General features: G+C 48.1%; 1 protein-coding gene across 4 annotated transcripts; it reads right to left on the reverse strand.

Annotated features, from left to right (window-relative positions):
• Positions 1-15,692: 15,692 nt before the first annotated feature.
• LOC311522813 (uncharacterized protein) lies at positions 15,693-26,091 on the reverse strand. 4 transcript variants are annotated; one of them, XM_084632319.1, is made up of 5 exons: positions 25,993-26,057; positions 24,993-25,160; positions 23,138-23,254; positions 16,917-19,828; positions 15,693-16,343 (listed from the first exon to the last, which is right to left on the reverse strand). In XM_084632319.1, exons 3-4 carry the CDS (start codon positions 23,163-23,165, stop codon positions 18,711-18,713), a joined length of 1,146 nt encoding a protein of 381 aa, XP_084488445.1. In that variant the 5' UTR covers positions 23,166-23,254; positions 24,993-25,160; positions 25,993-26,057; the 3' UTR covers positions 15,693-16,343; positions 16,917-18,710. The 4 variants fall into 4 exon arrangements, with proteins under 4 accessions (XP_084488445.1, XP_084488446.1, XP_084488447.1 ...); XM_084632320.1 differs by lacking the exon at positions 24,993-25,160 and having other exon boundaries at positions 25,993-26,091; XM_084632321.1 differs by lacking the exons at positions 24,993-25,160; positions 25,993-26,057 and having other exon boundaries at positions 16,917-19,825; positions 23,138-23,656.
• Between the last annotated feature and the right edge of the window lie 42 nt (positions 26,092-26,133).

Here is a 26,133-nt window from a genome sequence, read left to right on the forward strand (position 1 = left end):
AATACCCATTTTTTCATGTTCTCTGTATATATATATATATCTTCCTACTGTATTTTCCATTGCATACATCCGATGAAGTGGGTTTTAGCCCACGAAACCTTATGCTCAAATACGTTTGTTAGTCTCTAAGGTGCCACATTTCAGAGTAACAGCCGTGTTAGTCTGTATTCGCAAAAAGAAAAAGAGTACTTGTGGCACCTTAGAGACTAACCAATTTATTTGAGCATTAGCTTTCATGAGCTACAGCTCACTTCATCGGATGCATACTGTTGCATACAGCATGCATCCGATGAAATGAGCTGTAGCTCATGAAAGCTGATGCTCAAATACATTTGTTAGTCTCCAAGGTGCCACAAGTACTCCTTTTCTTTTTAAGGTGCCACAAGTACTCTTCATTCTTTTTGCTGATACAGACTAACATGGCTACCACTCTGAAACCTGCAAAGATTTTGGGAGCATTGAAGATGAAAGAGGCTAGACAGGTTACTCCTGGGGGAATTCTGTCCCACTGCATGCACGCAAATTTCATAGGCCATGCATACTTTTAATTTTTTGCAGAAAATAGCTTCTGCTGAAAAGTTCCTGCAGTTCTGCCTTTTGCCCACCAGAGGGCACTGTGCAATAGAACACAGTAGCCGCTCATGGCCAGCCCCAGCTATGACAGGGAAGAGAAAGAGCCTGTCTTCTTCACAGCACCTGTTGGGCCAGGTCAGGAGACAGGGGCTGTGGGGAGACAGACAGCATGCAGCTGGTGAGGGGTCAGACAGCGGCTCACAGGGGTGAAAGTAAAATATAGTTCTTACCGGTACGGGTCCCACTCTCCCGCCTCCGGGAATGGGGGGGAGGGGCAGCGGTGGAAGTAAGTTACATTTCTTACCCCTACAGTCCAAACACAAGCAACCCACCTCTCCTACATACTTCATGGATCCCTCCCATTGCATGACTTAGATATAGAAAATAAAGCTACTATTACTACTACCAATACTGTCTGTAATAAAACTTTACCATTGGAATAAGCCTGAAAACTCACTGTCACATTTTTCTCCTTGTCCTCTCTCCTCCTCCTCCAGCCAGGCTGCCGACGCAGCTAGGCTTTGCATTCCTCCGACCCCCGCACTCAGCAGGGGCTGCAGGGGCTCCCCTCTAGCTTGTAGCAGGGAGAAGAGGGACTGGCTCAGGGAGAAGCCTCCCCAGGTATCCTGCTGCCTGCATAAGAACAGTTTAAACTTAGCTGTTCACTCCATGGTCTGAACCATGGGATTTGGGGCTATTTCTGGCATCCTTGTTAATTTCACTCAGGGTTCTTGCTGGGAGCGGGGGAGAGGGGGGTGTGAGACCAAGGCAGGGGCAGAATACAATAGCCATTTGGTTGCACAGCTTAAATCCAGAGCTAACAAAAGCCAGTGGAAGGGAAAAACTCACTGTCACATTGCTTTCTCTCCTTCCTCCTCCTCCAGCCAGGCTGCCAACAGGGCTAGGCTCAGTGCATCCCCGAACCCCTGCACTCAGCAGGGGCTGCCGTGACTCCCCTCTAGCTTGGAGCAGGGAGCAGGGGGACTGGCTGAGGGAGATGCCTCCCCAGGATGCCTGCTGTCTGCATAAGAACAGTTTAAATTTAGCTGTTCACTCTTCCTCTGAACCATGGAATTAGGGGCTATTTCTGGCTTCCTTGTTAATTTCACTCATGGTTGTTGGGGGCAGGGGGTACCAAAGCCTGGGCAGTTCTTTTCTGCCTCCTGGATGAGGCGATCTTCAATAATATAATACACAAAAAATACAATCAAAATCAGGAACCATTTCCAAGTTCAAATCTATCCCATTCCCTCCACAGCAGAGGATCATGGTTGTAATGTCCAAACTGCTTGCAGATCCTCTTTGAATTGTTACTGTTTAAAAAAAACAAACATGGAGAACGTGGTGGGAAGATGTGTTCTGATGATCGGGGTTTATTTTGGGCAAAGCAATTTTGATAAAACAACTAAAGATTCACAGGGAAAGCAAATAGCCCCATAGACAAAACCACAAAGGGTCTAGAGGGGAAAACTGGATATTCAGAGAAATTATTGCAATGATACTGTTATTAAGGTGCCTTATACCAGTATCACTTATTCCCCTTCCCCTTCCTGTACAAAAATAGCTATACCAGCAGAAGCACATTTAGATACTTAGAAAAAGTTTTGTCAATTTCAGCCTCCGCACTCTGCAGGACACCGACACCCACAAAACAAAAAAAGATCCTATGTTCTAAGGACATTTCAAGTGTTTAATTCAATATATAAAGAGGGTGGAATGAAAACTACTATTTCTTTCAAAGGAGGCACAATAATTTCCCTGAATATCCAGTTTTCAGACCACTGAGTGAACAGCTAAATTTAAACTGTTCTTATGCAGACAGCAGGCATCCTGGGGAGGCATCTCCCTCAGCCAGTCCCCCTGCTCCCTGCTACAAGCTAGAGGAGAGCCACTGCAGCCCCTACTGAGGTGTGGGGGAGGTCGGGGGAACGGGGAGGCTAGCGGCGTCGGGCAGCCTGGCTGGAGGAGGAAAGAGGAGAGAAACCAATGTGACAGTGAGTTTTCCCCTTCCACTGGCTTTTCTTAGCTCTGGGGCTGTGCAGTAAAATGCCTATTGTATTCTGCCCCTGCCTTGGTCTCACCTTCCACACACCCCCATCCCCCAACAACTGTGAATGAAATTAACAAGGATGCCAGAAATAGCCCCGAATCCCAGTCTGAACCAGGGAGGGAGTCGCAAATTTAAACTGTTCTTATGCAGGCAGCAGGCTAGCTGGGGAGGCTTCTCCCTCAGCCAGTCCCCCTGCTCCCTGCTCCAAGCTAGAGGGGAGCCCCTGCTGAGTACAAGGGTTCGGGGAAGCACTGAGCCTAGCCCTGTTGGCACAGGCTGCCAACAGGGAGGAGGAGGGAGGAGAGAAACCAATGTGACAGTGAGTTTTCCCCTTCCACTGGCTTTTCTTAGCTCTGGATTTAAGCTGTGCAACCAAATGGCTACTGTATTCTGCCCCTGCCTTGGTCTCACACAACTCCCCCTCCCCCGCTCCCAGCAAGAACCCTGAGTGAAATTAACAAGGAAGCCAGAAATAGCCCCAAATCCTGCGGTTCAGATTGCGGAGTGAACAGCTAAATGTAAACTGTTTTTATGGAGGCAGCAGGCTACCTGGGGAAGCTTCTCCCTGAGCCAGTCCCTCTGCTCCCTGCTACAAGCTAGAGGTGAGCCCCTGCAGCCCCTGCTGAGTGGGAGGGTTGGGGGAACAGGGAGCCTAGCCGCGTGGGCAGCCTGGCTGGAGGAGGAGAGGGAGAGAAACAACAAACAAATGTGACAGTGAGTTTTCTCTTTCCAAGCTTTTATTAGCTTTGAGTTTGAACTTTTTGTTCTGCAGCCAAAAGAGGTGAAAGTGAGCCAGTACTGAATACTCCACTTATTTGCCAGTACACTACTGCATCTTTTTTTACTGGTACTCCATACTGGACCTTACCAGCTTACTTTCCCCTCTGGGGGCTCATAAGGTCTAGTGGGGGAGGACAGACTGGGGCAAGGGCTGAATGGGAGTGGAGGCGCAGGGCCACATGGGCAGAGGGGGAGGGGGTGCAGAGCTATAGGGGGAAGGGGGATGGCTGAATGGGAGCACAGAGACACATGGGGACACGAGAAGGGGGTGCAGGGCCACATGGGGATGGGGGAGTGGGTGTCTGAGTGGGAGTGGAGGGACACATGTGGACAGGGGATGCAAGGACACATGGGGGTGTAGGCACACATGGGGACAGGAGCAGATGTGCCTGACTGAATCAGAGAGGCTAGGGGTCAGCCAGGGTCTGCATGGGGGATGCTCCCTAACAATCACTCCCTGCCCCCCAAAAAAACATGTTCCATACTTTTTCCACCCATACCCAACAACACTTCAGTTCATACCCAGGCTCCTTCCCAGCAATTATTTCCCTCTTCCTCAGCTCCTCCATTACACTGGCTCCCCCAAACCTTTGCACTGCTTCTGAGGGGTGTGGGAAATATGGTTCTGTATTGTAGTTTAGATTAATTTTTACTCAGAGTTCTGTATTAATATGCCTAGTAAGGAATCTATTTGTCAAAAAAACATTTCCTGAATCTTTTTTGTTGTTTGTAATGTTACAGATATACTTGCTGACAGGTATTTTGAAATAAATTACCAAAATAATTGAAACTAGTGTGATTATATTGAATTATTTTCACAAATAAAATATGCAGAATTTTTCAGAATTTTAAAATATTGTGTGCAGAATTTTTAACTTTTTGTGCAGATTTTTTATTTTTTTTTATGTAGAATTCCCCCGGGAGAAACATTATATAAATGAGTTTTCCCTGCTTTCATTTCCTCCCAACTTTACTCTGTCCCTCAGAGAGCGAGGCTGGGTATGCTGCCCATGGGCTGGAAGCCCTTTCAAACCATCTGCTACTACTTCTCTAGTGATAAAATGACCTGGGCTGACAGTGAGAAGAACTGCACCGAGATGGGCTCCCATCTGGTTGTGATCTATACAGAAGCTGAGTAGATAACTCACCATGGGTCAGATTTCACTGGTAATTCAGTGTCCGGATCTGGAGGACCCATCCACTCTTGATCCTAGGGGTAGGAGGTGAATTCAGCATCCATGTCAATTAAATACTGGACTTCTATAAATCATCTCCCTTCCCAACACCCTCCACCCAACCCACTCATCCTTACTGTTTCACCCTACAAAAGACTCCTGCCTCCTACAGTCTGGTCAGTCATTATATTTGGTTGAGATTTTGTTGTTGTTTAAATACAGGACTTCATTTTCAACTATACCCAGAGAACTAATGCAGCATTTAAAAAGAATTATTACTATGTTAGTCTGACCGATCAGAAGGAGGAAGACCAGTGGTGCTGGGTAGATCTGACTCAATATAACAAGACTTCTGTGTGAATATTGCCTGGATTGGAGACCATATTTCTCCACACAGTGACACAGATTGATACAAGGTGTGTCTGTATGAAGGAAAGAGAGAGCTAGTGATAACACTTGCCCCCGTTAAAGCTAAAGCTAAATGTTGCTAGTGCAGTAAAGAGCAGTGATCACAGAATCATAAAAGTATAGAACTGGAAGGGAACTTGGGAAGTCAGCAAATCCAGCCCCCTAGTCTGAATCAGGACCAAATAAATTTAGACCAGGTAGGCCAAGAGGGAGGGAGTGCAGAGTTACAGGGGGAAGGGGGACGACTGTTTGTCCAACCTGTTTTTGAAAACCTTCAGTGATAGGGATTCCACAATCTCCATTGGAAGCCTGTTCCATAGCACAACTACCCTTATACTTAGAAAGTTTTCCTAATATCTAACCTAAATCTCCCTTGTTGCAGATTAAGCCCATTACTTCTTGTCCTGCCCTCAGTGGACATGGAGAACAATTGATCTCTGTCCTCTTTATAACAGCCCTTAACATATATGAAGACTGTTAATAGGTCCCCTCTGAGAGAGAAAATTCTTGATCTAAGAACGAAGGGAGAGCCCAGCTGCAATATTGTGCATCTTATTTTACTGTGTAATTATGAACATGTACTAGTGTTTTAAGACTTGAAGAGTGTAAGTGGTGACTAATAAAAGACATATTTAATGAGACACCAGAGATATCTATCAAACCCCTATCTATGCAGCAATATAAAATAAATACTAGTACTTCTTTTGCCATTCTTAACACGCAATGTTTGATGCTTTCTAAGACTATGGAACACAGACTTTTGCTCTCCCTCATACTGTCTGTTTTCCCCTGTAGAAAATAAGAAATGCCCCCCAAAGAAGCTTTCAGGAGCTCCGTATAGGAAGCGAAAAGCTAAAGGACTGCAGTTAACATTCTAAGGCTGTCACCTACTGTAACACTATTTAACACTGATCCACCCAATGTTGGTGCACAGTTCAATTTCTTGATGTTAGTACATTTCAGTTACTCTTAAAATTAAAAAGTTTCTATAAGCTTAGAGGAAATTATTTGTTTTATTTGCTTACATATGACATGGATAAATATAGATTTATGGATCCTAGCATGCAAATGTATCATCTTATATGACAGGGATAAATCATGCATGCAAATCATGCATCAAAGTCGTGAAACGGGCTACAAATGCAATAAAAAATAAGGTATTCACAAGTTTAACAAATGGAGAGGGGGTGCTGAAGATGCTCCTAGGTTAGGAATCCATTTGGTCTACAGTGGCCCTGGCGCCAGGTGCCCCTGAAAATGACCAAAATCTTATATTGGGGTCTGTACTAGCATCCTGGTGAGTTTTATAAACAAACATATTTTGTTCCATGTTTTGTAGCTCCCCACAGACTGAGGCATCCTGATGGAGCCATTGACCAGCTTGGCCAGTGCCATTGACAGCAGGCTCGCTGAGTACATGCGCACTTCAGGTATGATCCTCACCAGATTGGCCATATGTTACCACTGTATCTTGCCACCCTCTATGCCATGAACCAAAACTCCCCTGCATGTACAGTCACATCACGTGGAGCCCCTGACTTCAGGGATCATTGTGAATGATGAGCTCATTGCACTCCACAGCACATTACTGCATGGGCTACAGAGGCACCAACCTCCTGAGTTCCCAAGGGGGTGCTTGACTGCCATTCCGCTCCCACCCTACCTCTTCCCACCCCATTCTGCCCCCTCCACTGCCTCTTCCTGCCCCTGCTCCTCCTCTTCTTCCCGCCACCCCATGCCTCCTGCACGTCACTGAACAGCTGATCACGGCGGGCAGGAGGTGCTGGGAGGGAGGGGGAAAAGCTGATCAGCAGGGCCCACTGGCTGCTGGGCGGCGCTGTGGGGAGGGGGAGATGGAGCTGATCCACGGGGCTGCCAGTGGTGCTGAGCACCCACTATTTTTTTCCATATGTGCTCCAACCCCAGAGCACCCATGGAGTTGGCGTCTATGACAGGCCGGATACTGGACTAGAGAGACCAAAGTTCTGATCTGATGTGTTAGGGAAGTGGGATATGGTACTAAACTGAAATAGACTGCTTCAATACAACAGTTCAGACATCTTTCTCTCCCCAGATTGCATTCCTTTGACTCCGCTCATACACTCTTGGTTTCTCCAGCTACCTGGAACTGGGACAATAAGATGTAGCAAAGCTATGCTCAGCTCCCTGAAGAGCCTGAGAACCTGCACCAGTATCTCAAGGAAGAGACCAGATGGGATAGGTCAGACCTACTGAAAAATAGACGTCAGCCACGTAGTACATGTGCCACCTCCATGACTCCCATTGCTCTGGGGCCTGGGTTCCAATGCAGACACTCATCCCAACTGGGGTAGACATCACTTTGGGAGGGAATGTTCTTAGGTGGAAGGTGACCAAGTCTGGTCTGACAAGCTAACCAGGTCAGGCCTTGTCGTAACTGGGTGGGAGATATCCCAGTACACCCAAGTGGGGCAGGAAGAGTTGCAGGTGGTTCAGTATGTGGTGCTGTATCTCACCCTGGGGGCAGTTGTATTTTCATGATGGGCAAAATGATTCCTGTGGAAAACATCAGTAAGGAGCTGGGTGCTATTTCAAAATTAAAGAGACGAAAGATTGTCTAGACTCATTAGACAGTCATGTTCTCCCTGGTTTCCCCTCCCACCACCACAGGGTGAGTCTGGACACGTTGTCTGATAGGCTGGAAATGCTTGCAGTCCAGCTACTACTACTTCCCTAATGATACTAAGACCTGGGATAACAGCAAGAAGAACTGCACAGGGATGGGCTCCCGTCTAGTAGTGATCAATACCAAGATGGAACAGGTAAGCTGCAGCATCGAAGGCATCCCCGGGAATTCAGTGCCCAGTCCCAGAGGGAATCCACCTGCCCCACATATCTGCTCTCTTCAGTGAGAGAGGGGAATTAATTCTTCACATTCCTTCAATATTGGACTTTCTTGACCCTTCTCTCCCCCACAAGGACCCCCACCTCACATACACACTCTACTCAGACTCTTGCCTTCTCAGGTCTCTTCTGTGAATAAATCTGATTGAGATTGGGGGCAGGCAGTTATCCAGGATTTCATTTCACAGTGAGTAAGAAACATCTCACTGGGTACACTGAACAACTACTATATCAGTCTCATGGATCAGGCTGTGGAAGACCAGTGGCACTATGTACACAAGAATCCATGTAATACAACTGTACTGTGAGTACCTCCTAGAAAAGAAACTATTTACCATCCCCCACTTAGCTTCAAGGATGAATTCAGTCTGTGTAATGTATATGTGGGATGGGAAGTAGGGAAAGGATCAGAACAAGGAGTGTGTGACCTCTGCCCCCTACTGGAGCTAAGGAGAGGGCACACAATTCCAGTCCTCGTCAGAATTCCAGCAGATTACATTACAATACTTCAGCTGGTCTCCTATAACTTCTACTGGGGAACCAACAGCCATGCTGCTCTGGTTCTCAGCCTGGCCCCACCCTCCTGCCTGGAGCCCTCTCCTGCAGCCCAAGCCCCTCATCCCCGGCCCCACCTCAGAGCCCACACCCCCAGCTGGAGCTCTTACCCCCTCCTGCACCCCAACCCCCTGACCCAGCATGGTGAAAATGAGCAAGTGAGTGAGGGTGTGGGAAAGTGAGTGACGAAGGGGGGAGGAATTGAGTGAGCACGGAGTAGGGCTTCAGGGAAGGGGTGGGGTCTCAGGGAAGGGCAGGGAGTGGGGCAAGTGTGTTTGGTTTTCTGCAGTTAGAAAGTTGGCAACCCTAGATGTGCCTGTTGTCCTCATGAACATTTGTCCAAATTTGACCAAGTTAAAAGCCTTTGAAAAATTGCAGTTCACATATGGTCAGTAGAAATATCCTAGAGTTTAACAGCTAAAATCTCCAGAGATTCCATCCTTTCTGAGCATGCACCATCCCCTCACAGCTCCTGCATGATGGGACTGCACATGTGCCATCCCCATAGAGCAGTGGTTCCCAAACTTTAACAACCTGTGAACCCCTTTCACTAAAATGTCAAGGCTCGTGAACCCCCTCCTAAAAATGAATATTTCCAGGGATTTTCTCCTTTACCTGAGTATAAATTATAAAAGCAGTGATCTTGGAAATATAAAATTTGTTTTTATGACATGCTTATTACACACTATTTATTATTAATTATTATTTACCATTACAGTATTTTTATTACATTAGGAAAATGGCAACACTCTTCCAAGCTCTCACTTTTGTAGCTTGTATCACTTTGAATAAGCCTGTTATAAGACAAGTCTCCTATATTTCATCAGATGTGAACCAGCATGAAGGTATTTAAGAAGCCAACTCAAAGAGTTCCTCCTACACAAGCATTCAGGTCTTGAGCAGTCCAGGCAAACAATGCACATTACAACAAAGCTTAAGCTTGTTCTTCATAATAATTTTAAAAACAAAACTAGCTGCCTATTTAATTTTAAAAACAGCAAAAAATATCATAGAATCATAGAATATCAGGGTTGGAAGGGACCTCAGGAGGTCATCTAGTCCAACCCCCTGCTCCAAGCAGGACCAATCCCCACCTCCCTTTCCATTTCTTATAAGGAGTCTTGAAATTTAAATCTCCTCAGTGTGATAGATATGCTTGCTTTGATCTGCTTAGCTCTTGGAAGTCTAGGGGCTCCGGGCTGCTGGCTCCAGGCTGCCCGGGGTCCCTAGGGACAGCTCTGCCATTAGGGAATTTTTTTCTGAGAATCCCCTGTAACATGTCACAAACCCCCAAGGGTTCATGAACTCCAGTTTGGGAACCACTGCCAGAGAGCAACTGAGCATGCGCCTTCCAGCCCAGGGCTACAGGACATAAATGGATTTTCTTTGTAATGGCTGCTCCCGGTTGGGAAGGGGCCAGGCACCAGAACTAAGAGCTGGGAGCCTGTCTTTCCTGTGCTCTCAACGACCCTCCTGTTGACACTCAGCCAGCAAAGAGGAGGAAGCTGTCTAATTCAAAAGCAGAGGGGATAAGAGTTGGATCTAGCACAGTGAGGGGGAAGGTGGAAGGAGTAGACTGGGAAAAGTGAGTACCGTCCATCCTGTGCACTGAATGAGGTAGAAGTCCTGTGGAAAAAAATTGTATTTGAGAATATAATTTAAAACGGTCTCATAATTCATACACACAAGGGGGCTGAATTAAAATTGCACGGGCAACCTTAATTCTGGCATTTCTTACGTTTTGAGTGCTTTATGTTGCAATCTTAAAAATGTTCTTTTAATGTATTTTTTTGTGTGTAATATAGAAACAGATTAGAGGCCCTGGAGAAACTTCCCATTGCTAAACACCTATTGCAGTTTTGTAATAAAAAGAATAATGTAACCCGTGGGAAACAATGATTTTACTTTATTGCATAACTTTAAATGTTGTAAAGAACAGTATGTAACATAAACAATCAAGTGTAGTTTTGAAAAGAGGAATCTACCTTCATAGTTAAGTACAGAAGTGCAAACATGGTACTAGGTACAAGCAATTACGTACAAAACCAACAACATGGAACCATATAAATGAGTTGCTTTATACTTTTCAATGTTCTCAGGATCAGCAAGCTCTGAGGGAATGCTGATGCCAGTGCAGGATCTCCAGACTTCAATTAATAATATTAAGATTCTATTTATCTTAAACAGTAACAAACAAGCATTTAGAAATGTGACAAACTCTATAGCCCCCTCCTATTGTCAGTTTACCATGAATTACAGCTGCACCAAATGTGGCTACACGGTTAGGATTTACTAAGCACACATCTTTGTGCAGACACTCCCAGGCTGCACATACTCTGGGTTGTGGTCTACAGCATCTCTGCTCAGTGTCACCACTGGCTCCATTTCTAATAGCGTCCAATAGTGTCAAGACTGCCTCTGCCTCCGCTTTTTATAGCTTGCTAAATAATAATGTACCATGTCCCCCAGTCTACCAGGGAAACTATGGACCTGATTTTGTACCTTGTGTAACCACTTAACCCTGTGCTGAGTGTAAAACCCAGCCAAGTCAGAATGGTAACATTTTACACCCACTCTAAACAGATGTACATGATGACACGAGGTACACGGCAGTGGAGAATCAGGCCATATAATCCTTTTTTGTCCATGTGAAGGGCATTAGTAGCAGATCATTACACAGGGATTCCCTGGGTATTGCTGCACAATGTCTTTTACTACAAAGTTATTCAGTGGCACATGGTCTAGCTCTGCCATTGTTGTTACTTTGTTTTCTCAACTTGAGACTGTACAGTGTGCTTTGGAGAGTGCCTGTCAGTAGAGCCCTGCATGGACAAAAATCTATATCCATGGATGCGGATATCCATGGATATAAATTGGTATCCGTGGAACTGCAGGGCTCTTCCAGGAACCGCAGCAGCGAACGGAGCAAAACGTGTGGCCGCCATTCCCAGGAACCAGCGTCCCGCACCGACAGCTCCTCCAGCACGACTGTACTGCCTCCATCCCCACCCACTGGGGCGGGCAGCTGTCCCTGGTCACGCTTGTGTGTTCAAGCGGCGCGCATGCCCCCAGACAGGAAACGCAGACAGCTGCATGGAAGGGACAGGGGCAGGGCTGGGGGTGTATCCCTCTACCCATGGCCAGGGACCCCGGTCAATTTGCAGCAGCTGGAACTGTAGCCCCGCCCTCTGCTCCTCCTCTCTCCCCCTCCCCGCTCCTCCTCTTCCCCCTGAGGCCCAAAGTCCAGCCCAGCGGGAAGCCTGTGGAAGAGTGGTGAGCAATTCCCACCACCCCCAGGCACAGCTGGCTGAGCACTGCAAGCCGAAGCCCCACGCTGAGCTGGCCTGGGAGCCCCCCAGGAGCCCTGGGAGCCCCCCAGGCAGACCAAGGATTCCCCCCACCTGGTGCAGCATGGCACTTGATTGAAGTCCCCGCTCGCTGCCCCATGCAGCGCTGGACTGAGGGCCACCGCATGGCACTGGACCAAGGCCCCCAAGGGCCTCCCCCCGTGCAGCGTGGAGCTACTATGAGCCTCTTCTCCCTTTCTCCTTCCCCCACACAGCATGGAGCTCACCCAAGCCCCTTTCCCCCCACGCAGAGCCGGCCCTCCTCCCTTCCTCCGCCATGCAGGGTTGGCCTGAGCCCCACTGCTCAGACCCCTCCCAAACCCCATCACTCACTGCCTCGAGCCCCACCTCTCACACACCCACAAGCTCCTGTGTGGCAAAACTGGGCATTTGTACCATTTGCTCTTGCCAGTTGGTGATCAGTTGACAAAAGCAAACGGGAGAAATGCCCCATTTTGCCAAAAATGTCAGGGTGTCTGGGGCCAAAAGAGGATGTATAGTCACTGTAGGCCTGGGGTCTCCAAATTTTTTACAGTTAGGCCCCCCTTACCTGCTCCATGCCCTCCCCCCACACAGCCAGGGCCAGGAGAGGGGCTGGGGCCTGCAGTCGGGGGCTGTGAGTGGGGGTGCAGCTGGGAACAGAGCCACAGCTGGATCTGGGGGCAGGGCTGGGGTGGGGCCTGAGCGGAGGCCCTGGGGCATGTTCCACAGTTTGGGGACCACTGTTCTAGGCTGTGGTAAGAGCTGCCCAGGGAGCCCATGCAGCTGTGGGGAGCCCCGGACCCTGCACTTGCCTTGGGCAGGAGGCCAGGGGGCCTGAGAGCAGCCCCCAGCCCATGTCCCTGTCCCCCAGGGTGTACCACCCAGGGCAGGTGGAGGGTCCAGGGCTCCCCACAGTGACCCTCCTGCTGTGGATTCTCCCTGGGGAGCTCTTACCATGGCCCGGCTTCTGGCCAGGCCAGGGAGCGGGGCCTTGGGGGGGGGGGGGATGAAGGGGAGGAGCAGGGGGCGTGGCCCCATGGCAGGGGTGTGTGTGGGAAGCCCAAACATTCTTTGTGCCCAGGGCCCTAATATATCTTAATCCACCACTGCTGCTCATTAGCATTGCTGAATGCATATTTGTTACTATCAGGAAGACTGGGTGTGGGAGGGGGAAGACCATGTATTTAGAGTCTGGATCGCATGCAGTGGCCACAATAGCCCCTCATATTCTGCTGAGTACCTGAGGACTTTCTGGCCTCTTCTTGGAAGGCATGTCTTGTATAGAATTAGATACCTGACAACGGCCCCAGTTTATGGACTTCACACAATCCCATTACCTCACTAGTGGCCTGTACTTCATGTGAACACTGCAGTGTTTCAGGGTATGTCTACACTACAAAATTAGGTAGAATTTATAGAAGTCGTTTTTTTAGAAATCGTTTTTATATAGTCGATTGTGTGTCCCCCCACACAAAATGCTCTAAGTGCATTAAGTGCATTAACTCGGCGGAGTGCTTCCACAGTACCGAGGCTAGCGTCGACTTCCAGAGTGTTGCACTGTGGGTAGCTATCCCACAGTTCCCGCAGTCTCCGCTGCCCATTGGAATTCTGGGTTGAGATCCCAATGCCTGATGGGGCAAAAAACATTGTCGCGGGTGGTTCTGGGTACATATCGTCAGGCCCCCATTCCCTCCCTCCCTCCCTCTGTGAAAGCAACGGCAGACAATCGTTTTGCGCCTTTTTTCCTGAGTTACCTGTGCAGACGCCATACCACGGCAAGCATGGAGCCCGCTCAGCTCACTGTCACCGTATGTCTCCTGGGTGCTGGCAGAAGTGGTACTGCATTGCTACACAGCAGCAGCAACCCATTGCCTTGTGGCAGGAGACGGTACTATAGGCCTGAAAGCCATCCTCATCATGTCTGAGGTGCTCCTGGCCGCCTCAGTAAGGTTGGTCAGGAGCGCCTGGGCAGATATGGGTGCAGGGACTAAATTAGGAGTGACTTGACCAGGTCATTCTCTTTAATCCTGCAGGCAGTCCTATTGTACCATCTTATGGTGAGCAGGCAGGAGATGTGGATGGCTAGCAGTCCTATTGCACCGGCTTCTGCCGGGCAGCCAGGAGATGTGCATGGCTTGCAGCCCTACTGCACCGTCTGCTGCCAGCCAAAGATGTAAAAGATAGATGGAGTGGATCAAAACAAGAAATAGACCAGATTTGTTTTGTATACATTTGCTCCTCCCTCCCTCCATGAAATACAAGGGGGAGAGATAGCTTAGTGGGTGTGAGCATTGGCCTGCTAAGCCCAGGGTTTTGAGTTCAATCCTTGAGGGGGCCATTCTGTGTGACAGTTGTTTTTGTTTCTCCTTGATGTAAAGTCACCCCCTTTGTTGATTTTAATTCCCTGTAAGCCAACCCTGTAAGCCATGTCGTCAGTCGCCCCTCCCTCCATCAGAGCAATGGCAGACAATCGTTACATGCCTTTTTTCTGTGCAGACGCCATACCATGGCAAGCATGGAGCCCACTCAGATCACTTTGGCAATTAGGAGCACATTAAACACCACACGCATTATCCAGCAGTATATGCAGAACCAGAACCTGGCAAAGCGAAACCGGATGAGTAGGTGACATCAGCGCGGTGACAAGAGTGATGAGGACATGGACACAGACTTCTCTCAAAGCACGGGCCCTGGCAATGTGGGCATCATGGTGCTAATGGGGCAGGTTCATGCCATGGAACGCAGATTCTGGGCCCGGGAAACAAGCACAGACTGGTACGACCGCACAGTGTTGCGGGTCTGGGACGATTCCCAGTGGCTGCGAAACTTTCACATGCATAAGGGCACTTTCATGGAACTTTGTGACTTGCTTTCCCCTGCCCTGAAGTGCATGAATACTGAGATGAGAGCAGCCCCCACAGTTGAGAAACGAGTGGCAATACCTCTGTGGAAGCTTACAATGCCAGACAGCTACTGATCAGTTGGGAATCAATTTGGAGTGGGCAAATCTACTGTTGGGGCTGCTGTGATGCAAGTAGCCAACGCAATCAAAGATCTGCTGATATCAAGGGTAGTGACCTGGGAAATGTTCAGGTCATAGTGGATGGCTTTGTTGCAATGGGATTCCCTAACTGTGGTGGGGCCATAGATGGAACCCATATCCCTATCTTGGCACCGGAGCACAAAGCCGGCGAGTACATAAACTGCAAAGGGTACTTTTCAATAGTGCTGCAAGCACTGGTGGATCACAAGGGATGTTTCACCAACATCAACGTGGGATGGCCAGGAAAGGTACATGATGCTCGCATCTTCAGGAACTCTGTTCTGGTCTGTTTCAAAAGCTGCAGGAAGGGACTTTATTCCCAGACCAGAAAATAACCATTGGGGATGTTGAAATGCCTATAGTTTTCATTAGGGACCCAGTCTACCCCTTAATGCCATGGCTCATGAAGCCGTACACAGGCACCCTGGACAGTAGTCAGGAGCTGTTCAACTACAGGCTGAGCAAGTGCAGAATGGTGGTAGAATGTGCATTTGGATGTTTAAAAGCACGCTGGCGCAGTTTACTGACTCGCTTAGACCTCTGCGAAACCAACATTCCCATTGTTATTACTGCTTGCTGTGCGCTCCACAATATCTGTGAGAGTAAGGGGGAGACATTTATGGCGTGGTGGGAGGTTGAGGCAAATTGCCTGGCCTCTGGTTACATGCAGCCAGACACCAGGGCAGTTAGAAGAGCACAGGAGGGCGCGGTGCACATCAGAGAAGCTTTGAAAACCAGTTTCATGACTGGCCAGGCTACGGTGTGAAAGTTCTGTTTGTTTCTCCTTGATGAAACCCCCCGCCCCTTGGTTCACTCTACTTCCCTGTAAGCTAATCACCCTCCCCTCCCCCCTTCGATCACCGCTTGCAGAGGCAATAAAGTCATTGTTGCTTCACATTCATGCATTCTTTATTAATTCATCACACAAATAGGGGGATAACTGCCAAGGTAGCCCGGGAGAGGTGATGGATGAGGGAAGCACCGGGAGGGGTGGTGGAGGAGGGAAGGACAAGGCCACACTGCACTTTAAAAGTTTAAAACTTATTGAATGCCAGCCTTCTGTTGCTTGGGCAATCCTCTGGGGGTGGAGTGACTAGGTGGCTGGAGGCCCCCCCACCGCGTTCTTGGGAATCTGGGTGAGAAGGCTATGGAACTTGGCTCTTGGTTACACAGGGGCTGTAGCGGCGGTCTGTGCTCCCGCTGCCTTTCCTGCAGCTCAACCATACACTGGAGCGTATTAGTTTGATCCTCCAGCAGCCTCAGCATTGAATCCTGCCTCCTCTCATCATGCTGCCGCCACTTTTCAGCTTCAGCCCTCTCTTCAATCTGCCACTTACTCTCCTCAGCCTGCCACCTCTTCTCCCGGTCATTTTGTGCTTTCCTGCACTCTGACATTGTCTTCCTCCATGCATTCGTCTGTGCTCTGTCAGAGTGGGAGGACAGCATGAGCTCAGAGAACATTTCATCACGAGTGCGTTTTTTTCGCCTACTAATCTTCACTAGCCTCTGGGAAGGAGAAGATCCTGTGATCCTTGAAACACATGCAGCTGGTGGAGAGAAACAAAGTGGTATTTAAAAAGACACATTTTATAGAACAATGGGTACACTCTTTCATGGTAAACCTTGCTGTTAACATTACATACATAGCACATGTGCTTTCGTTCCAAGGTCGCATTTTGCCTCCCCCAACCACGTGGCTAGCCCATCACCCCTCCCCGTGGGTAACAGCAGGGAACATTTCTGTTCAGCCACAGGCAAACAGCCCAGCAGGAACGGGCACCTCTGAATGTCCCCTTAAGAAAAGCACCCTATTTCAACCAGGTGACCATGAATGATATCACTCTCCTGAGGATAACACAGAGAGATAAAGAACGGATGTTGTTTGAATGCCAGCAAACATACACTGCAATGGTTTGTTCTACAATGATTCCCAAGTACATGCTACTGGCCTGGTGTGGTAAAGTGTCCTACCATGGTGGACAGAATAAGGCTGCCCTCCCCAGAAACCTTTTGCAAAGGCTTTGGGAGTACATCCAGGAGAGCCGCGAATGCCAGGGCAAATTAATCATTCAACATGCTTGCTTTTAAACCATGTATAGTATTTTAAAAGGTACACTCACCAGAGGTCCCTTCTCCGTCTGGCAGGTCCGGGAGGCAGCCTTGGGTGGGTTCGGGGGGTACTGGCTCCAGGTCCAGGGTGAGAAACAGTTCTTGGCTGTCGGGAAAACCGATTTCTCCGCTTGCTTGCTGTGAGCTATCATCTTCCTCGTCCCCAAAACCTGATTCCGTGTTGCCTCCATCTCCACTGAAGGAGTCAGACAACACGGCTGGGGTAGTGGCGGCTGAACACCCTAAAATGGCATGCAGCTCATCATAGAAGCGGCATGTTTTGGGCTCTGACCCGGAGCGGCCATTTGCCTCTCTGGTTTTCTGGTAGGCTTGCCTCAGCTCCTTAAGTTTCACGCGGCATTGCTTCGAGTCCCTGTTAAGTCCTCTGTCCTTCATGCCCTGGGAGATTTTGACAAATGTTTTGGCATTTCAAAAACTGGAACGGAGTTCTGATAGCACGGATTCCTCTCCCCATACAGCAATCAGATCCCGTACCTCCCATTCGGTCCATCCTGGAGCTCTTTTGCGATTCTGGGACTCCATCATGGTCACCTCTGCTGATTAACTCTGCATGGTCACCTCTGCTGATGAGCTCTGCACTCACCTGCAGCTTGCTACGCTGGCCAAACGGAAATTGAAATTCAAAAGTTCGCGGGCCTTTTCTTGTCTACCTGGCCAGTGCATCTGAGTTGAGAGTGCTGTCCAGAGCGGTCACAATGGAGCACTCTGGGATAGCTCCCGGAGGCCAATACCATCTAATTGCATCCACAATACCCCAAATTCGACCCAGCAAGGCCGATTTCAGCACTAATCTCCTTGTCGGGGGTGGAGTATGAAAATCAATTTTAAGAGCCCTTTAAATCGAAAAAAAGGCCTTCATCATGTGGACGGGTGCAGGGTTAAATCGATTTAACGCTGCTAAATTTGACCTCAACTCCTAGCATAGACCAGGGCATAGTCTTCTCCCCAAAGGATCCAGGCACTAGATACTGTGTTCTCTCAATCCAGGCTGTGGCCGTCTTGGTGTGTCAATGTCCACTCCATAGCATGTGAGAAAGCTACAGTAAGACACTGCTTTGTAGTAGTTCTACACATGTGGAGCCAATATACCCTGCCTGCATGTATCTATCAACATCTGCCCTAGAAGGTATATTATATATTACATGAGAGCTGCGTCAAGGATAAAGTTAGTCTCTGGAAACAGCCCTGAGCAACATTACCTTCCCACTTGCTTCTGTGTGTCTCTGACCCTCCCTGTCATTTTCTTCCACCTAGCCCTCTCTGCAGATCCCAACTGTATAACAAAGGGTACCCCAGCAGCAGAATGAAACTGGCATGATCCTGATCGGTTTCACTCTGCAGTGCATGCAGCAAAAGCAACAGAACAGATCAGATCCTTCTCTGCAAGATTATCCAGCTGATAAAGCTCTTAAAGGTGGAGGAAGATATCCCTAATCCCTCCCTGAATTGAACCTCCTGGAGTAGGCCACTATCCAGGAGGGAGACAGCCAGCAATGCTTTCTGTGTGGAGTGTATTTTCTGGTGCTGGTAGGTCCGTGAAGCTGTCCCCATAGCTCTTAGGGCAGGAATTCTCAAACTGGGGGTCATGACCACTCAGGGGGTGGCAAGATTATTACATGGGGGGTCGTGAGCTGTCAGCCTCCACCCCCAAACCCCGCTTCACCTCCAGCATTTATAATAGCATTAAATATTTAAAACATGTTTTTAATTTATAAGGGGGGGGGGGTCGCACTTAGACACTTGCTGAAAGGGGTCACCAATACAAAAGTTTGAGAACCACCGTCCTAGGGTGTCTGTCCAGAGTGGATTCTCTGGTGTATAGTAAGGTTAGTGAGCTGACTGAAGCCCCTCCCACAGTTAGTGCACCGATGAGGTTTCTTTATCATGTGGATTGTCAGATGCTGATTCAGGTTGGAGCTCCGGCAGAAGCTTTTCCCGCACTCAGTGCATCTGTAGGGCTTCTCCCCCGTGTGGATCCTCTGGTGCTGGATGAGTGTGGAGCTCTGGCAAAAACATTTCCCGCACTCGGTGCAATGGTAAGGTCGCTCCCCGGTGTGTGTCCTCTGGTGCTCAGTGAGTGAGGAGCTCTGGCTGAAGCATTTCCCACAGGTGGGGCACTGGTAGGGCCTCTCCCCGGTGTGGATCCTCTGGTGTTTGATCAGGTCCGAGCTCTGCAAGAAGCAGCTCCTGCATTCAGAGCACTGATAGGGTTTCTCCCCCGTGTGGCTCCTCTGGTGCTGCACCAGGGCGGAACTGCTCCGGAAGCTCTTCAGGCAGTCAACACATTGATAGGGTCTGTCCCCCATGTGCGTGGTCTGGTGTTGGCTCAGGTTGGAGCTCCGCCCAAAGCTCTTCCCGCACACAGCACACCGGTAAGGTGTCTCTCCTGTGTGCACTCGCTGGTGGGTGATCAGGTCTGAGCTCTGGCGGAAGCTCTTCCCGCACTCAGTGCATTTATAGGGCTTCTCCTGCAGGTGAGTTTGCTGATGTCTTGTAAGTGTCGAGCGCAGGCTGAAGGTTTTCCCACATTCGGGGCACTTGTAAGGTCTCTGGCCTGTGTGGGTCCTCTGGTGCTGAATGAGGTTTGATCTCCGACTAAAGCTCTTCCCACAGTCGGGACATTTATGAGGTTTCTCTCCAGTGTGAGGCCTCTGCTGGGCAATGATGTCTTTGAATTTCCTGAAACCTCTCTCTCGGGGAGGAGATTCACCCCATTTCTTTCCTGGAAGGTTTCTCTCCTGATTTTCTGTCCCCCACTCATCCTCATAGTCATCTTCCCAGTCAGGGCTCTGGGAATCTTTCCCTTTGGATTTTTCTGACAATGCTACACTTGGTTCCTCTATTTGAAGACCATCCTGCTGTGGATTCTCCTCCTCGTTTTCACTCATGATCCCATCACCTGCTGGAATAAAGAGAGAATCGAGACATGATTCATCCCTGTGTCTGAGGGAAAGGGTGCCTCAGCCAAGGGAATCGCAAAGAGTTTGTCACAAATCTGAAATCTTTACAGCCTGATCCTAAGCCCATCAAAATCAAAAGCAGTCTTTCCAATCACATCAATGGGTGCTGAATTAGACCCTTTGATAAGATCATAAAACAGGAGAAAAAAAATCACTTGAGCTTTTTATCACAACCTGGACCAATCCCTCTCTCTGGACTGACACCAGTCTGTTATGAACGGACCCAACCGCTGGATCCCACATGCTTCTAAACCCCCGGGTCTGGGTAGTGACTAATTACCAGTCCCAGCTGCCGTGTCTGCCATCCTTCCAAGGGATATGGGGCTCTACAGGCAGCTGTCTTAAACCCCAAACCAGGCCAAGCCCTTAGCTGCTTCTAGTGTGTCTGCACTGGAATGGGAGAGCTATAGCACTGCAGCTTTGCCACTGTACTGCCATAGTGTAGTTGCTTCCTACATTGACTGTAAGACTTTTCCTGTCAGTGTAGGTAATCCACCTCTCCAAAAGGCAGTGGCTAGGGTGACGAATAAGTCTTCTGTCTAGCTGCTTCTACAGTGGGGTTAAGTTGACCTAGCTATGTTGCACAGGGCACAACATGTTTCACAGCCCTGAGTGATGTTGCTTTGTCAACCTAATTTTTAGGTGTCGCCCAAGCCTGACATGTGCCCTCAGAGCCTTATCTGGGTGTGGGCACTGAGCTGCTCCGTTAACCCCCTTACAGGTTTAGCCAAGGCACTTCTTAACCACAGCCACTTTTACTCTTAAGAGAGCACTGGAGAGTTATAGATCTTTGCAAAATAACAAACAGTCCTGCAATGCTTCCACCTCACTCTCTTACTCTGATCTCACCCCACAAGTCCAGGGTCTGGTCAGTGTTTCAGGCTAGGCAGACCCTCCTGCCTTGTCCTCACTCTCTAGCCAAGAGGCTTCTGACATGTGGTGGTGGTTGGTCCGCTTGCTCAGAGAAGCCCTCCCCTCTTAAATACAGCCTCTGACTCTTTTTGCCCATGTGCTCCAACTGGGAAATTCCAGCCTCTTGCCCCGAGTCAGGCTGCTGTGGAGAATCCACTATCCCCTCGCAGTGGGCCAGTAGTTGAGAGACAACTAAAGTCGATGGCCCATGATTGCTCTATGGTGGCTTCTCAGCCATAGATTATGTCTACATTACACAGCCTATGCCAGCCCCTAGTGTAGATGCAGCATATGGTGACAGAAGGAGATTTTCTGCCAGTGTAGGAACACCATCTCCCTGAACGATGTTAGCTATAGTGACAGAAGCCCTCTTCTGATAACACAGCTTTGTTTATACTGGCAGTTTTGTCAGCCTAGCTACGTCAGCTAGGGTGTGTGGTATTTTCACACCGCTGACTGACAGCTTTGCTAGCATAAGTTTTAAGTGTAGACAAAGCCACTGTCATTGAAGTAGGTGTCAAACCCTAATACAAAATGGATGTTCTAATTCAAATTGGAGGTTCTACTATTACGTGAAGGTCATAATGGAGGTTACAATCCAAGATAGACGTTGAAACACAAAATGGAGCTCACAATTGGGTACAGACATATCCCACTCTGTCACACCTTTCCTCAGAACATTCCCAGAAGCTGGCCCCGCACTATGGAACTCACTGCCATAGAAGAAAGTAATGACTATGGCCCTTATCACCTTCAGAACTCAATACAACACTTGCAAACAGGAAAGTTTCTGCTACAGTACACTGGTTAGGCGAGGGAATGCTAGCAGACTGTCAGGACTGATGTTAAACCATAATTGGCATCTGCTTTCCAGTTGCTCTAACACAGTGGCTCTCAACCTTTCCAGACTTTCAGGAGTCTGATTTGTTTTCTGTATCCCTATGTTTCACCTCACTTAAAAACTGCTTGCTTACAAAATCAGACCTAAAAATACAAAAGTTACTGAAAAATTGCTTCCTTTCTCATTTTTACCACATAATTATAAAATAAATTGGAATGTAAATATTGTACTTACTTTTCAGTGTATAGTGTATAGAGCAGTATAAACAAGACATTGTCTGTATGAAATGTTAGTTTGTATTGAGTTTGCTAGTGCTTTTTATGTAGCCTGTTAATATCCAGATGAGTTGATGTACACCCTGGAAGACCTCTGCGTACCCCCAGGGGTATGCATGCCCCTGGTTGAGAGCCTCTGCTTTAACTGCTGGCTACAATACTTGAGATTAGGACTGATAGAAAAACAAAAATTCCACCCCGCAGGAAATCAAGATCTTTTGATATTTGTTTGATATTTGTCCCAAACTGGAACAAAAACCAGATATATTGAAATTTTTTGCAGAACAAAAAGTTCCAAAAAATTTCAGTTCCAAAATGTCTAAACATTTCTTTTTTATATTTTTCACTGAAACATTTTGACAGTTCTGAATCAACATGTTTTGGTTTGGTTTGTTGAACCAAATGGAAATGTTTCCTTTCAGCTCTCTTCCACATTGAACTGTGTCTGCTTGAGCTGCTGTGGTACTTCAGATGCGTTGTTCACCCCCATGTAGCAGAACCCATTCTCCTCTATGGGACAGGATTTCTGGCTGGCCTACACGTTTCATGACTGCAATGCATCATGAAAATTGACGTGCAGTCATGATGCACTCCAGTGGTTCTACCAGAGGGGAGACTGTGGTGCATCAAGGGAGATGCAGACCAGCCAGGACTCGCTGGAAAAGCAGGCTTGAAAACTGAGCAAGGACATTGGCTGATATTGTTTGTTCCTACTACGTGCAGGGAAACAGGACTTTGTGCGCATTCTTTGTAACTAAACAGGAGTGTACCAGAGACTATAGCTGATTCATATAATCTATTTCTCCTCCTAACAGAAACAACCCTTCAAAGCCCCAAATATTGGCTATGCTCTTGGGACAAAGTAGCAATAATAAAATATTCCCTGAGGGAAATCCCAATGAACCTCCCCGTTGGCTCTTGAGTGACTTCATTCCATGCTCCCTTTTAAACTAAACTAGGTGGATCCTTTTATGTGCTACCCCTGAAAGGGCTGGTGCAGCAGGGACCCTGCTGGGCTGCAGTTGCACCGACCCCCAGATGCTGGTTTTGTCCCCTGATGTTTGCTATCTGATCTCTTTCCAGCCACACAGTTCATGCTTCAACTCCCTTGCGCTCCCACAGGCAGCAATTCCTGGTTTCTGCGCTGTTTTCTTGCCCCCTCCCCAGAAGCTATTTCTCTGCTGTGATCCTGCCCCAGTACAGACGCCCCTGCCCCGACTTACCGCTCCCAGCTGCTCCCGGGGGATTCATGCTCTTTGCATGGCAGTGGAGGGGTGTTGTTTACACTGGAGATGCAGATCCTGTCGCTTCTGACACATGGCGCTGGGAGGGATATTTGGCTGGGAACAGGAAAGTCCCATCTTTATTAAGTACTCCTCCCTCTCTGACTGTGCTGATCCTCTCTAGGGCAGGGTGGGTTAAGAAGCTCTGTGGTTTTAACCTCCAACTCCCCGGACTTTAGATAATGATCTTCTCTCATCTTACCCGTTTTCTCCAAAACATTCTCAGATCTCTGCACTCTTGGTATGCATCACCCACAGGGCTTCTCAGGGAATTCCTTCCCTTCCCCTGTTTCCTTTATTACACTGGAGCTGCCTAGACGATAATGGTTTTATTATGTGATCTCTCCAAACAGCCCCGCTGAGCTCCTGAGGAAGTAAACTCAATCTTTACAAATATAGCCCTTCCACTAGAACCATGCCCAAATACCTCCACTAGCTTCCCAGTCATTTCAGAACCAAGTACAGGAAGCTGCAGGCAGGGGGGGCTTTTACATATGTTTGTACTTTGCAATGTTCTTTGTTTTGTTTTGGGGGGTTTTTTGACTGTTTAAAATTTTTTTTAAATGAAAACAGAGAATTTGTAGTTAGTGAAATAAAACAATTTCCTACTAGTATATTCATTTAATTTTAACAAAATCACAATTACAAACAATTTGGGTTCAACTATACACTGTAATGAAAAGTGTCTTCCGGTGCGCCCCGTGTCTCGTAAATTAAAAGAATTTATATGAACTGAATTTTTTTGGTTTTTATACTTGCGTAGTCTTTTGATAATTCAGTGAAATCTAAATTTTTTGCAATGCTACTTTCAACTGAAATTAATGCAAGTCCTGACAAACAATTTTGAGACATGGTGGACCTCAAATAATTTTTTAGTAATTTCAGTTTTGAGAAACTGTGCTCACCAGAAGCCACTGATACTGGTAATGTTAAAAGAATGCGTAATGCCATAGCAGTGTTTGGAGTGAGGTGCTCAGGGCTGTACATCCCGCCCGTGGGCCCCCAGCCCGATCTCAGACCCGGCCCCACCCCCGCAGAGGGGACAGTAACTGACAGAGCGGCTGGGGGGCAGATCAGCCACGGAGGGGGGGGGCGGACCAGGGGTGCTTTTAAACCTTGCTCAGGTGGTCCTAACAGACTTGTTCCTTCTCCGTCCTGACTCTGCAATGGCTTAGAAATAGATCTGCTTAGCCTGTCTAGCACACACACTACACTGGTTTTCTACTCTCTTCCTGTCCTAAGTTCTTGATGACTCCCCTCCAAGGAACTCTGGAAGCAGTGAGCAAACTGTGAGCTTCAAATGCACACCACAGTCTGAATACAGTAGGTCTATTCCATCTCTTACTTCTGCAATAGCCAACCACACTTGGAGAAGCAAGTTAGCTGGATGTTTCTGCTCAAATAATCAGCAAGAACAAATGTAATGTTAACATTTAAATTATCATTAAGTTCCCTAGTTCATTTCCTCTTTGCATGAATAGAGCAATTCATCAGTCTCTTAGAGCTATTGTTTAGCTCGTCTCTCTGCAACCTGATGTCTACACTTAAAATGCTACAATGGCACAGCTACAGCACTGCAGCTGCATCACTGTAGCACTTCAGTGTAGACACTACCTACATCCACGGCAGGGGTTCTCCCATCACTGTAGTTAATCCACCCACCTGAGGTGGTATCAACCAAAAAATTCTTCCATCGACCTAACGCTTTCTACCCCAATGACTAGGTTGGCATAGCTACATCTCAGGGGTGTGGATTTTTTACTTATCACATTATCACTTATTACTTGATGATTACCTGTTCTATTCATTCCCTCTAGGCAGACAGGATAGTGAGCTAGATGGACCTTTGGTCTGACCCAGTATGGCTGTTCTCATGTTCTTATGCTAATGTTAGTTTTCATTGTAGACCAGCCCAAAGGCACCACAGCAACAATTCACATTTTGAAGATTTTCTCTGCAAGGGCTAGAAGCATAAACATTTTGGTTTAATTGAAAAAGATTACATTCTGCAGATACAACAGCGCTTCCAAGTGTGTGGCCTGGTCTACACTACAAAATGAGGTTGGCATAACTCCACTGCTGAAGCGGGTACTTATGCTAAACTAAGTCCCTGTATAGACAGCACTAGGTCAATGAAAAAATTCTTCCACCAACCTAGCTACTGTATTTTGGGGAGATAAATTACTTATGCCCACTGGAGAACCTCTCATGTTGGCACAGGTAGTGTCTACACTGAAGCAGTACAGCAGCACAGCTACGGTGGTGTCACTGTCATGTTTTAAGTGTAGACAAGCCCTGTCACTAACATCACCCTGACAAACCTCACAGCTCTAGAATGGACTGAACTAAATAAATACACATTATTCTTCATGTTCTTTGTCACTGCTGAGGATCTTTTGGACTGGAAACTCCCTGCAATAGGAGCCGTCTTCATCCCCCAGCACAACTGCAGCTCTAATCCTGACTGAGGCCTTTGGGCTGTGCCATACTATAAATGAATAATACCAATATTACTTAGCAGAACAGACCACAGATGAGTATTCCTGCCTATAGCAGGCCATGAAGAAGCCTAAGATTTAGACATAAAAGTAGCAAAAAACTAACACCCAGGTAAACAGCTCTTTAGACTTTTCAGGCGTGCCATGCCCCCTTGGGGGGGGTCTCTCAAGTGAACAGTCACCATCAATGTCACCTGGGCTCTGGGCACCTGTTTCTAGAGAGTTCAAGGCTGTTTCCAGAGCCCCGCTGCTAACCCCTTTATCCTCCAGTGTGACAAAGCCGGGGTGGGAACTCACGGCGTGGCGCCTGCCAGGGTGCAGAGAGCGGCCCCTTTAGGCGGGGGCGGGGAGGCGAGAGCGGAACGACACCGGGAAGCGCCTGGCGCGTGGAGGGTTAACACCCCGGCGCTGCTCCAGCGGCCTGGCCGGGAGAGGTGC

The sequence above is a fragment of the Lepidochelys olivacea genome (genome assembly GCF_965140295.1).
Source record: "Lepidochelys olivacea isolate rLepOli2 genome assembly, chromosome: 1".
Taxonomy (NCBI): domain Eukaryota; kingdom Metazoa; phylum Chordata; order Testudines; family Cheloniidae; genus Lepidochelys; species Lepidochelys olivacea.